The sequence below is a fragment of the Urocampus carinirostris genome, chromosome 5, assembly GCF_059441175.1.
Source record: "Urocampus carinirostris isolate Australia breed hairy pipefish chromosome 5, RoL_Ucar_1.0, whole genome shotgun sequence".
In the NCBI taxonomy this organism is placed as follows: domain Eukaryota; kingdom Metazoa; phylum Chordata; class Actinopteri; order Syngnathiformes; family Syngnathidae; genus Urocampus; species Urocampus carinirostris.
This window is the reverse complement of record NC_142353.1, coordinates 41351691-41365931: the sequence shown is the minus strand read 5'-3', so window position 1 is coordinate 41365931 and position 14241 is coordinate 41351691. Positions and strand designations below refer to the sequence as shown.

The 14241-nt window shown below is 43.0% G+C and overlaps 1 protein-coding gene across 1 annotated transcript in view; it reads left to right on the top strand.

Moving 5' to 3' along the window:
• The window catches only part of LOC148366413 (NMDA receptor synaptonuclear signaling and neuronal migration factor-like), a 254375-nt gene that overhangs the window by 18245 nt on the left and 221889 nt on the right, over positions 1-14241 (top strand). The window contains exons 2-3 of the mRNA XM_088336869.1: positions 10083-10144; positions 12785-13519. Coding sequence (XP_088192995.1) covers positions 10083-10144; positions 12785-13519 — 797 coding nt within the window. The remainder of the gene's footprint in view (positions 1-10082; positions 10145-12784; positions 13520-14241) is intronic.

The window sequence follows — 14241 nt, the reverse complement described above, 5'->3', positions numbered from 1 at the left end:
GGGGACACCCTGAACTGGTTGCCAGCCAATCGCAGGGCACACGGGGACAGACAACTCACTCGCTCGCTCATTCACACCTAGGGACAATTTAGACCGGCCAATCCACCTGAAATGCATGTTTTTGGAATATGGGAGGAAACCGGAGTGCCCGGAGGAAACCCACGCAAGCACGGGGAGAACATACAAACTCCGCACAGGAAGTCTGGAGCTGGATTTGAACCCACGACTGGTTCCCATGACATGAACTGTGCTGCACAAGCGCTAACCACTGCGCCGCCGTGCTGCCCCACACAGTAAAGTTGCGAGCGAAAAATAAAGTAGAAACTAAGGAATGGTTGGCATTTCTTGAATCCCACGACTTTAACCTTCCGAATGATATTTGGAACGATGCATTTGAGTGACATCGTACAGACACTGTTTCCGTATATGTCTGAGACATGTATTTGCTTCTTTGCAAGCTTTGGGAATGTTAAGGGGGTAATAAGTTTGACTGAACTATCTGACTGTTTTGTCGACGTTCCCATTGTAGCGCCTTATAATCCGGTGCGCCTTATGTATGGGAAATATAGGACCAAAAACTATTTTTTGGGGGTGCGCCCTATAACCCGGTGCGCCTTATAGTGCGTAAAATACGGTATTTGCTGATTATCCTCTCATCGTCCCACTTCCTACTCTGTGCTTACTTTCTATTTTGGTCTCATAGACGCTTGTCACCGTATTTCTTGCGCTTCCACCCCCTCCCTCATGTCACATGGCTGAAAACATGCAGGAGAGAAAAAAATCCAAAAGCACATGGCAGAGCTGCTGATGGTGCAGCTGCACTCAGCCGTAGCTCCATGCGGAGCAGTCGGACGGTTTCATCACTTTGGTGCGTCTACGGTATTGGGTTTGCCAGATTTCGTGTGTGCCGCTCACAAGGGAGGAAGCTACTGGAACGGAGGGATGACAGTTTGGTTCAAATAGAGTTTAGCGCTCTATTTTTCATCAGGAAGAGATTTACTGCTCAATGTCAAAACCGGTTTAAATAAAGGAGAGGAAAGATTTAATATACTGTTATGAATTAATTATTCAAACGTAGCGTTTACCAAATTGTTCGAATTAGTTATCTGACTCCATTAACCGAACACAACCGAGATTCTCCTAACAATGCCCGCTCGTTTCTTGATGGAAAAATGAACAAGAGACCGGTGTTTCCACACGGGGGCAGATTTAATTTCTTAAATAATTTAGCTAAGTGAACTCCATCCAATATTAGCCGAATTAGCTGAATTAGTGTCGCTCGAGTCGCCGTCAAGCCTCCTCTCTCGATCTTCTGCCGGCTCCTCCCATGGGCGTGCCAATGAAAGCCCCCACGTGGGGTCCACCCCCTCGCCTCGATGTCTGGAGAAACTCAAAACAACACAGAGCGTTTATCAAAACAATGCGTCCTGTTATCAAAATTCCCCAGCCAAAACATTCCGTATTTGGAACAGCGTGACCTGAAGCCCACTCAGTGAAAATCTTTATTGCACCCGATAAATGTAACTTGTACTTAATCATATAAAAACCTTTATAGTAAAATGTATAAAATCCTTCAATATTTAAAAGATCAGAGGGACAGCTAGAGCCCAGAGATTCCTTAAGTTTACGGGATACAATTGTAGTGATGAAAACTGAAGTACAGCAATTTCTGGATTATCGCGGTTAACGGGGACCTGAACGCCCTTACGAAAAATGAAAATCCGCAAAGTGGCGTTTGTAAAAGCCCCCAAGTGTCATGAACCAGAACAGGATCAGGACCCAAACACGTGACGTACTCACACAAGCCTTTTATTTTACGGGAAATGGGGAGTCATCCCAATAGGCAGCTGTCTGGCGTGAAATGATAGGAAGCCAGGGGCCGACGAGATCGCTACAAATTGCCCGAGCAGATATCGGACAGATGGGGTCGATACCGGACAGGACGGGACGGACAGGATTGATAATGAAACAGGATATCAAACCAGACAAACTAGAACGAAAACTGGAGAGAATACTAAACAGGACAACAATAGACGGGAACAAAACTGGAAACCGATATTTAACAGGACAAAATAAATGGGAACAATACCAGACAGGAAATACCAACAGGAAAACCAGACCGAGTCAGAGCCCACGTCTTGCGGGGCAGAGGTTCGTTGACAGACTGACAAAGGAAAAATGAGAGCACTGAGTTTAAAAAGATGGAAAGACAATCTGTGAATGAGCCACAGCTAGCGCCACACGGGCGGGACCAATTGGGGGCCCTGACAACCATGACACCAAGAGGTAAATTTACCTAGAGATGACACCCTTAGGAACTGAAAGTAGTCGACTGTAACAAAATAAAAACTATAAATCTACAAATAAAAACACAGAACACTGAATGATAGTTGAAAGAATGAGTCATTATTCAAAAGTACAACAAAATTATTCAGCTCGTCCTTTTGAGCGTAAGCACACAATGGCGAGAGCGGCCGGATAGCTGGATGCTAGCATCGGTGATATCCGGTTAAGTCTCGAATGTCGTGGTTTCCTACGAGTTGTAGCTCCAGGTCATAAGCATGTTTTATGAGGAATACCTGAAATACAAGAGTATTACAACTTTTTCTTATTTTTAAAGATTTCGATGAATAGCAACCCGTGGGGTCATTTTCGACTCAATTTATGAACTCGAGGATTAAGATTATCCACCCGCCCTTGTTCCTTGTGTTTTTTTTGTGGCGTTGCGATTTAGTCCCCCAATTCAGGCACTATTGCCGCGATGGTGAGTGTACTTTGTAAGGGGAACTGAATCCATCAAGCTAATCCTTCACTGCGTGACACAAATAAAAAGAAACAAGTCAAGTTGATTTGTATAGACCTTAATCACAAGGAGTCTCTAAAGGCTGCACAGACCACAGATTATTGCAAACTACGGACTATTATTACACCGTCCCCTGATCTAAAACTTACATGAGGACAAGGAAAAACTCAAAAACCTCTACATGAAAAATAAGAATAAACCTTGAGAAGGGATCATTGGGGTTATTTTTTTGTGCCTCAATCACCTTCGAAAAATAGGCTGATTTTGCAGAGGCAATGGCTGCTTCATACTTGAACAAGCTGTCAACCAGGTTTGATAGAAAACAAGCTTGGTAGCGGGCCATCTTCGTTCAGATTTCCTGCAGTCTTGTTAAGTGATCTAGTTTTTTCAGTAACCAAGGCATGGGTCTTTTAGGTCGCGATTTAAGCCGTAGGGGCGCCACGGAATCCAGGACACTAGCCAAAGTAACATTAAAATCTTTCATGAGTAAATCAATAGAGCCTTTAAATAAAGGAAACAAAACAAAAAACAATGACGGGTGGAAAAAAAAAAAAGAAAGGTCAAGATAAAAACAAAATGGTATTTTCTCCCCAAAAAAAAGAAGTTGGAGGGGGGTAGTGTATAAATAAAGGTCTTACATTAATATGTCCCAATCGGACCTTGTATTTTCATCTGCAAGTTCTTCCACAATCTCCAAATTCATCCCCAAAAGTAATCATGTAAATAAACTAAAATTTCTTAAATAGAAGTGTAATCTCATATTGTAGACCACTGCTGTCAAACAGGCGGCCCGCGGGCCAGATCAGGCCCACTAAGGGATTGAATCCGGCCCGCGAGACTCAGAGAAGCGCAAGAGAAAAACAAGCTGCAGGTTGAAATATGTCAACTCGCTGTTGCCAAAGCCAGGTGCCTCTCACAAAGACACTGTACTTGTATTTATTTCTCTCTCTCTCTCTCTCTCTCTCTCTCTCTCTCTCTCTCTCTCTCTCTCTCTCTCTCTCTCACTCTCTCTCTTTCTTTTCCACCCCTTTTATCCCACTCTGACTCTTTCACTCTCTCTGTGTCTGTTTTTCTCTTCCTTTGTTGCTCTTTGTCTCTTTCTCTCTCTGTGTCTTTTAACCTCTTTTGCTCTAACTTCCTTTTTTCCTTTTCTCTCTTTTCTCTTTCTCTCTTCCTACCGTTCGCCCTTTCTTTTCTCTTTTCTCTCCTTCCGTCTTTCTATTTCTCTTTGGATGTCTTTCTTCCTCTCCCTTTCTTTTCCCCCTCTCTCACGACTTTCTATCTTTTCTTTCTCACACTCTCTCCCTCTCTCTCTTTTTCTTTGTTTGTCCCGCCCTCTCTCCTTTTCCCTCCCTCTTTCTCTTATTTCTTTATCTCTCTTTTTCTTTCTCTTCAATCTACTAGTCCGGCCCCCGACAGATTGTTTGTTCTATCGCGTGGCCCCCGAGTTAAAATGAGTTTGACACCCCTGTTGTAGATTAACCGAAACATCGATAAGCGCCCTCAGTCTTGGTCAGAGAAGCACACGCTCATAAAAACGCAGTGCTGCAAGGCGGCGTGTTCTTGGAGACTGTCCAGTAAGCATTTCCGCAACCTATCGTGGCCGAGAACTCGCTGACATGCACGCAACATGCGAGAAGCTTATAGAATGATGTCATTCTTAGCTCGCCATAAATTTGATTATGCAGCTATGTTTCTCTCTATTGAACTGAAAGTGCAGCAAAGTAACACAAATAATGGGAGGCTTTCAACGGTAGGCAAAAAAAAAATCGCGTGTCAGATACAGGGTTGGGTAGGGTTACTTTAACTGGATTACTTTCAATTACTTTTGGATTACTCCAATACCAAATATGCTAATAAGAGACAAAAGAAACTAAATATGATAAGAAATTACTAAATTTTGTACAGGCTTGGTTTACTATAGACATTGAATTAGAATGGATATTATAGAATATTACATGTCACGTGACAAGGCTGCTACGTTTGATTGGTTAAACATAGTTCTGCGTGAAACTAAATGTGCCTTAGCGGAGACGGACAGACGCTTACTAGCGTTTTTTTTTTTTAAGTAACAACTTTAATGTTGTCCCGTGCAGGATCCACCCCCCTCGCGTGAACGCGCATTTGCTTGGGGGAGGATCCTGCACAGGAGTCGAATTTGGGCACAACACCACCCATCTTCATTCTAGTGATGAGAATTCCGTCTCGTTTTAGAAAACCGGCTTTTTCGGCTTGGGACAGGAAAAAGAGCCGGCTGTTTTGACTCTTAAACGTCTCTTCGAATTTTTGGAATTGCTTAATCCATATAAGCAGGGTTGGATAGGGTTATTTAACCTGATTACTTTCAATTACTTTTGGATTACTCCAATACCAAATATGCTAATAAAAGACAAAAGAAACTAAATATAAATAAAATGATGACTCACAACACGTGGTAAGCTTTCTCTCCTGGTTTTGATCTCTTTGATCTCCTCAAAATACACTCGTATAATATATGGAATACGTTTATTCAATTTTTATAATGGACAAAGGAGGAGTCGTTTTTTTATTTAGACCAGGGGTCGGCAACCTATGGCACACGTGCAAGCAGTGGCACGCGAGCGCATGTCAAAATTATTATTTTTTTTTTTTTTCATGGACATTTTTAGGTGAAATTCAGACATTTTCAGTTGCGCGCTGTGTTATTTTGAGGCTTTACGATAGCCCCCTTCCATCTCTGCTCCGTGTGTGAGCGTGTCTGTACCGCGCCTCGCCTCGCAGCGGAGGAAAGATCTGTGTTTAAACCCACCCACAGAAACACCAGCGCGCGATAAATGAACAAATCACAACAGCCCCTCCAGCGAAAAAATCTCATTCTTTTCAGCCAGCGTGGACAAATGACAGAGAGAGAGGGCCCAATCGACCCTGCCCGTGTGTCGCCAGCTGTGGCTCATTAACAGATTGGCTTTCTGTTTTGTTTTTTTAAGCTCAGTGCGCCCTCTTTTACTTTGTCAGTCCGTCAACAAACCTATGCACCGAAAGACCTGGGTTCTGACTAGGTCCTGTTTTCCTGTTGATAATTCCAGTCCGGTATTGTTCCCATTTTCTTTTGTCCTGTTTAATATCCGTTTCCTGTTTTGTTCCCGTCTATTTTTGTCCTGTTTATCATTCTCTCCAGTTTTCATTCCCGTCTAGTTCGTCCTGTTTATTTTCGATATAATGTTTCCTTTTCTATCCTGTCTGTCTGTCCCGTCCTGTCCGGTATCGACCCCTTCTGTCCGATAACAACTCGGGCAATTGGAATCGATCTCGTCGGTCTCTGGCTTCCCGTCTTTCCACGCCAGACCGCTGGCTAACGTGCATGACTCCCCATTTCCTGTAAAATAAAAGGCTTGTGTGAGAACGTCACGCATTTGGGTCCTGATCCTGTTCCGGTTGTATAAGTTGCATGGTTCAAAACCTATTGCATGTAAGGTTTATTTTCCTTTCACTTGTATAGTACTTGTTTTTTAGACCCACTTCAGTTTCTACATGTGAAGTTCTCTTAGATTATATCTCTACCAAGCCATTAATTCAAGTACACTCAATGCTGACTTTGAACACACCGTTGCTTTCTCCTTCCTGACCTGGGCTGCGAGCATGTTGACATCACTCTCATCCGAATGTAACGTATGGATTTTTTATAAGAAGGGCTCTGAGTCATGCAGATAGATTAGGGATGATTGTATTTTCTTGCCCGCGTCCTACCTCCTTCTCTTCTCGATTCATCCGAGCAGGGAGGGGTGTCTTCGCGGGAAACGGTGCCACTGCACGTGCGGCCTCATATTTAATTACTTAGAGTGTCATAGCAGGAAGGCGTACTGTATAGGCTACACTGCAGCATCAACACAGCTTTTCCATTTGACCGAAGCCCGGGGGGATTTATGTTATTGTGTTTGTAGATAGCCTGCTGTAACCCCTTTATTGGTATGTATGTCGTGGAATACAAGTGTGTAAGTAATGCACTACAGTGGAACCTCGGTTCTCGACCAAAATCCGTTCCAGAACCCTGTTCGAAAAGCGATTTGTTCGAACACCGAAAGCATTTTTCCCATTACAAATAATGTACCGTAAATTCCGGACTATAGAGCGCACCTGATCATAAGCCGCACCCACCACATTTCGGGAGGAAAACTGATTTTTGTACATACACAAGCCGCACCTGTATATTAGCCGCATGCGCCCACATTGGAATACGCAATTCAAACACAAAATTAACCCATACCAGATTAAGTCCAAAAAACACAGCCGGCAAATTGAACGGAAAATGATACCGGTACTTAAGATTTAATGCAGACCTGCAGAGTCCGGGTGCCCGTTGAAAGTAATCCAAGGAAAAAAGTGTATATTTCCAAAGGTAAGGGTGGGAAAAATATACATCCACTATTGTCGGCCGCGTCCACAAATACGTCTCACCTTTACTCCACTTCCCGTCAGCCCGCGATTGCCCCGCCCCTTCTTTCTCATTTGCTCGTACAAAACATATCAGAATAAGTTTCTAAAACAAAAATATACAGTTGCAAATACATATTATACATGGTTACACATATTTACAAAGAAAGACGGTACACCGAGAGAGTTTTCAAAGTTTTAATAATAATATTATAACTTTTATCCCAAACCGTGCCTGTAAAGAGTAGCAAAATGCTACTAGGAACACGCTCGCAACACAGTGAACAGCTCTGTTAAAAGAATATATCGTACTTATAGTAAGCACGGTAAACCACCCTCATCTTCATCCTTATAGCTGACGTCATCAAAATTGTCTGCCTTCAGTATGGGAAAGAGACTTTGGCATTTAGACGTCGTCCCACGCTCCCTTATTCAAAAACACGCTAGCATCACGCTCGCAAAGTAAAGTTTACGTGCGGTAGCTCTGTTTCCTTTTATATCAGACTGCTCGATTGCGTTTATCTTGAAAGTTGCGTCATGTGCCTTTCTTTTTGCAATTTGCATGATGAGGATATGTCTACGCTAATTTTATTTGTGCACAAGCTAAGAAGTTGCAGTCTAAATCTTACCTTTTGTACTCGAGCGCCGCTGGCCGTTGGAAAAATTACATAAATTGGCCGCCTCACTGAATAAGCCGCAGGGTTGAAAGTTTGGGAAAAAGGTAGCGGCTTATAGTCCGGAATTTACGGTAAATTGTTTTAATCCGTTCCAACACCCTGAATGTTTACCTTTGTTTACCTTTAAGACACAAATAACATAAACGTAAATGTAACTCAGGCTGATCGTACGTTCGCGTTATCGTAATCTTCCGTATGAAAGATTACGCTAACATGAACGTGTAAAAATAACAAAAAAATTATAAAGAAAAGAATTATGAATAGGATTTTTTACCTTTGTGGTCAGCAGAAGGCGCAAGTGGACGGTGGAGAGGGATGGAGGAGGAAGGAAAATTATTGTTTGGAAGGAGAGTCGAAGTATCCTTGGGTAAGACACTGAACCCCTAATGCCCCCAATAAGCAGGTTAGCGCCTTACACGGCTGCACGGCCGCTATTGGGAAATGTGAAGCACACTGTAAAGCGCTTTGGGAAGTCTTGACTTGAAAAGCGCTATATAAATGCAGATCATTTCATTTAATTTCTCCCAAAGCTCTTTACAATGTGCTTCACACTTTTTCCTTTTACACACTAATCAACCGATAGCAGCGTCAGCAATACAAGGCAACTACCTGCTATCAGGGGCATTGGGGATTCAGTCTCTTGCTTGGACTGACATTAGAGGAGCCGGGAATCGAACCTGCAACCTCTTGAGCCCAAGACGAGCGCTCTACCTCCTGGGCTAATGCTGCCCATAGTTTCTCCACCCCTGCTATATAGCCAGACATGTACTGAGGTTGAAATACATATCTAGTCTGTCCCAAACCTGACTATGTGGTTTATTTTTTTTTTCTGTCCCCTGCAGTTAAGGGAACCGTAAACCGAGATGTATTTTCTGTATGTTAGTTATGGAACAAAATAACAGTAATATGCAAAGCAAGTAGCACAGTGTGAGATAAAGTATCCACATTCAGCACCATACTTGGGCTATGCTGTCAGCATTATGTTTCCCATGGTCTGTTGATTCATTTCATGGGTTTTTAACCCCCAATTAAATTATTCAACTCCATGCTGACTTTCTGACCATCAAGCCACACATTTTTAGCATCCACAACAATGTATTCTCCATAACTGTCAGCACTGGCTCCCCCTGAGGTTTATGCTTAGCCCAGTTCTGTTTACGCTATTGACTTATGATTGCCCTGTGGAAATCCTGGGCGGGCTCTGAATGAAATTGATTTAAATAAACTGTCATTGTTCATGTCACAGGTACAGAACAATGACGCTAGAACGTTCTAGTGAGTTAAATTACAATGACCTACTGTGAGAGAACGACTTTAATGATATTGTCCTAAACAGCACGCTGTGTGTCTACTGTACAGTGTAAGTTACAAGTCAAGTGGTAGTAGTAAGCGTTTAAATTGTATAAATTCGGAAACCAGCATTATAAATTAATTCACTCAGTTCCTGCATGGTGGTAGAATTTAGTTGATACAGTTGTTTGTTTCCATATTGGCTCCACAAACCTTTTGAAGTATTTCTTGGAATCAATGGGAAGTGTCACGATCCAGAATGGAATCTCAGACCCAATTGCGTTCGTTTTAAAGGAATCTTTATTGGATTGAGCTGACAGAGCTTGCTTTGGAAGCCGATGGTTGTCGGTCGCTAGCAGCGTTGGACGGAATGGCAGTTCCGTGACAGGTAGGCAGTATCGATACGGCTTAGCGGGCAGGTCGATGGCCAGGGCAGGATAGCAGGTCGTAAACGTGGGACAGAAACAGGTCGAAACCGAAGGCAGGCAGGAATCAAACAGGAGAGGTCTTTGGTACTGGAATCTGGAAAAACACAGAGAGACACAAGTACGGTCTGACACTCCTCCCTGGGCGCTGACAGCTTAAGAGGAGAGTGTCAGCCAATCAGAGAACGAGTTCCTGCGCGCCAAACGATTGCCCCAGGTGTCTTCATTTTGGCAATCATGACAGGAAGCATGATCAGTCATGAGGTGTCTTGGGTGTCACAACTTTATAAAGACCTCCCAGGTGATTTTTCACGTTTCCCTTCATTGGCTTCTAAAGCCACCGTGTCCAGATGACTGTACAATTTAATGAGGATTTTAGAATACCAAGGTGATTTCTTTGCCTGTGTGAAGGTGTTCTAAAAATTGAATCATTAAGCATTCAAGCGGTTAATTGTTTGTGTTTTTGTGTCTTCACAGGGCAGCCAGAGCATTTGGAGAATACTTATCCAATACAAATTCAGAGAACCGCAACAGATCAGGTACAATCATTAGACCATACTTGTTGTGTTTCTATTACCCCCAGACTTATGAGTGTCATGAACCAGAACAGGATCAGGACCCAAACGCGTGACGTTCTCACACAAGCCTTTTATTTTATCGGAAATGGGGAGTCATGTACGTTAGGCAGCAATCTGGCGTGGAAAGACAGGAAGCCAGGGACCGACGAGATCGATTCAAATTGAGTTGATATCGGACAGATGGGGTCGATACCGGACAGGACGGGACAGACAGACAGTATAGATAATGAAACAGCATATAAAAAAAAAAACAAGACAAACGAGACGGGAACGAAAACTGGAGAGAATAATAAACGGGACAAAAATAGTCGTTGGGGCGGCAGTAGCTCAGGAGGTAGAGCGATCGTTTTAGGATTAAGGGATCCCAGTTCGAATCCCGGCTTGTCCGTGTTACATGTCGAAGTGTCCTTGGGTAAGACACTGAACCCCCAATACCCCCAATAAGCAGGTTAGCGCCTTACATGGCTGCACAGATCACGGCCGCTATTGGGAAATGTGAAGCACAATGTAAAGCGCTTTGGGAAGTCATTGACTTGAAAAGCGCTATATAAATGCAGATCATTTCATTTTCATTTTCATTTCGTGAACGAAACTGGAAACGGTTATTAAACAGGACAAAAACAAATGCAAACACTACCGGACTGGAAATATCAACAGGAAAACGTAACCAAGTCAGAAGCCACGTCTTCCGGTGCAGAGGTTCGTTGACGGACTGACAAAGTAAGAGAGTGCGCACTGACCTTAAAAAGACGGAAAGCCAATCTGTTCCTGAGCTGCAGCTGGTGCCACATGGGTGGGGCCAATTGGACACCATGGCAACTGTGTCAATGAGAAATGCAAGTAGCGCAAAAGTAAACTGGTCATGAAAAACAAGAAGATTTTAAAATATCCCAAACCGTTTTTTGGATCATTTTATTGAACATCGACAGGATGTTAAAAACTTAAATATTATATTGTATGAAAATGAAGATAAATACGTGTATATGCTTTAAACAAGCAGTTCTCTTTCTCTTGTTTTTCAAATAACAGCATAAACTGCACGGTCCTGACTTAGAAATGGACCAGGGACTTTAAATTGGAACAATCAGACATTACTTTTCTCTTCTATTAATCACTGTCACAGCAGAGGCAGAAAATGTAAGCAAATAATGTGAAAACACTGAGAAAGATGGAAAAAAACAAAAAACAGAAGAACTTTAATTGCTAAAAAAATCAAGGTCTGTTGTTTTTCGTGGCCGCTGACTTCTGGAACGGGTTTTTTTGGAAGTTGTCTTCTTGTTTTTTTTTTTCTTAGCCAACCTCTTCAATGTTTTTATCTTCCTTTTCTATTTAGGTGCCAAACCTCATAAGATAATTTTGAGTTTTTTGGTAAAACAATAAGCGAATCACCTTTCAATGGAAACACTTGCAAGTCGAAAATGGTCACTTCTGTGTCGAGCGAAGGAAGTGTTGAGAGCGAGGAAAAAACAGGTCGATGGCCGGGACGGAGGAGCAAAAACGTAAAATGGGTTCAGAAAAGAGGTCGGCACCGGGAATCAGACGAGAAACGGCAGGATGGAGTCAGGAGTCAAAAAGGGCTTGCCTAGCGTGTAGCTGAGGTTTGCAGACGAACTGACAAATGTTGACAGGAAGGCGGGGGTTTAAAAAGAGGTCAGCAGCCAATCAGCGTCCATGGCTATTAGCGCCGATGAAGCAGACTCAGGTGTCCCACATCAGTAATCATGACATAGATATTGCTTTGATTTTACGAGAGACTTAAATGAAATTATATTTTTTTGTTTTGACATGAGATTAAATAAATGTGTTCGTTTCTTTTTCTTTTTCCTTCTATAATATTACATTTATGCATCTCTGAAAGAATGGAGTTCTTTAAAACGTGTTCTCACATGTTTGGTGTAGACAAACTGATCTAGGCTTGGAAAAAGAGGCACAAATCAGGAACAGAGACGGGACACAATTGCGTTTGTTTTACTCAGTTTTATTTAGAAGGAGGAAAGGACTTGCACCCACGATCCGGGGATCATCAGTCATGGGTAGCAGATCGCTGAGAACGCGGAAGTGGCACTTCCGTGTCGAGCGCAGGCAATGTCGAGAGAGAAAAAACAGGTCGATGGCCGGGACGGAGGAGCAAAAACATAAACTGGTCCAGAAAAAAGGTCGGCAACGGGAATCAGACAGAACAACAGGGCAGAATAGGGTTAGGAGTCTCAAAAGTTTGCCTAGCGTGTAGCGTAGGTTCACAGACGATCCGACAAATGTTGACAGGAAAGCGGGGGTTTAAAAAAGAGGAAGCAGCCAATCAGACTCAGGTGCCCCGCATCATTAATCATGACAAAAAGCCTTTATCTCTACCTGACTTAACATATTTAGACCAACTACAAAAGATGGGATGTCTCAATCAACATCAGTAACCTCAGATATCTTTAAGGTTATTTGTGATGAATGGATACGAAATTCTAATTAAACATTTCCGTTACAGTATAATGACTAAATGGCAAAATATTCCTAGATTGGAATCATAAAATGTAATTGCACTATACATTATATTTAGTTTTATGCCTGTACGGACATTAACAGTCTGTCGTCTTTGAATTTTTTCAGAACATCTGTTGTCTGAAGCCTTCCCTAGCCATAATTGCGACTCCCCAGACATTAGTCACGTGCACAACAACAATCTGCCAACACAGAGCCACTCTTTGCTGACAGCTAAATCAAGCAAGGCTGAGCAACGCAGTTGTACTACTCAAATACAAGCCCAACCTCAGGCTTACCCGCTCAAAGCTCAGGCCCCTTCGAAACGTAGACTTTCCACTGAGCGAAGTCTCTCGACAGAGAACCCACCAAGTGCCAGAGACTCAGAGGTGAGCGTGACGGTCAAGCCAGCTCGTGTGTACACCATCACAAAAGAGGTGGTGATGACTCTTGGCCAAGGCAGTGAGGATAGTCTGGAATTGGAAGTGCTGAAAGGTTGCAAGGACGACCCACTTTCCCAAGAGCAATACTACAACACTTCCTACACCGACCAAAGGTCATCTGCCCGCGGTAGCCATTCCCGTAGCCATCACCGCAGTCACCATGCACACAAGAACCAAGGAGGTCCTCTGTCATCATCTCAGTCGCTTCAGAGCTCTGACAGTGCCAGTAATATCCGAGAATGGGGCATGAGGAAGAGAGGTTCAAGAGATGACAGTACTCCGGACTGTGCGGCCTGCATACGTGCACCGTGTCCAAGACAGCGCTCTTTGGACCTTGATACCTCCCCACGGGGTGGGAGGAAGCACCTTAAGAAACTGGAGAGAATGTACAGTGAGGATGGAACATCTACTGATGACAGAGGTAATGCATGTTCGAAGTTGCTTCAAATAATTCTTGTCATCTATTACATTTTGTTGGGCATTGCAAAAAAACATGAGCCCAATGACCTAAACTGCTTGTTTTAGCTGTATCGTTTCAGTTTGAAGACCTTTTTCTGAGTTTTTTTTTTTTTGCTCAAACATTTAATTTTATTTAAAGGGACAGTGTGTACTACTTGACCACTAGATGTCGCTGTATGGTGTAATGAAGGGGTCACGAATGTAGTACCCACAGGCACCAGGGTGCACCTGTAAGGACAGCTGAGGTGCCCGCGGACCTGTTTGGAGAATAGCTCACTAGTTCTGGGCCATTGTGATTTTCTAATAAAATGTTTTTTTTTAATGGTTGACAGTCTGTTCAACCCTACTTCCAAAAATAAGCCCGGTAATAACATAGTAACAACATAGTAGTTACATAATAAGTTGTTATTTTAGAAATGCATATCAATGTCTGTCCCTGTGTGCACTGCGATTGGCTGGTAACCAGTTCAGGGTGTCTCCTGCCCACTGCCCGATGATTGCTGGGATGGGCTCCAGCACCCCCGCAACCCTACTGAGGATAAGCGGTGCAGCTAATGAGATGAGATGAGATATCAAACGTTTTTTTTGTGCTATTAAGTAACAAAAGTAGCATGAAAAAGGTTGTAGTCCCCTGTTGTAGTGCAACCGTAAACGAGTGTTAGAGAGCACAAAAGAAGAATAAAA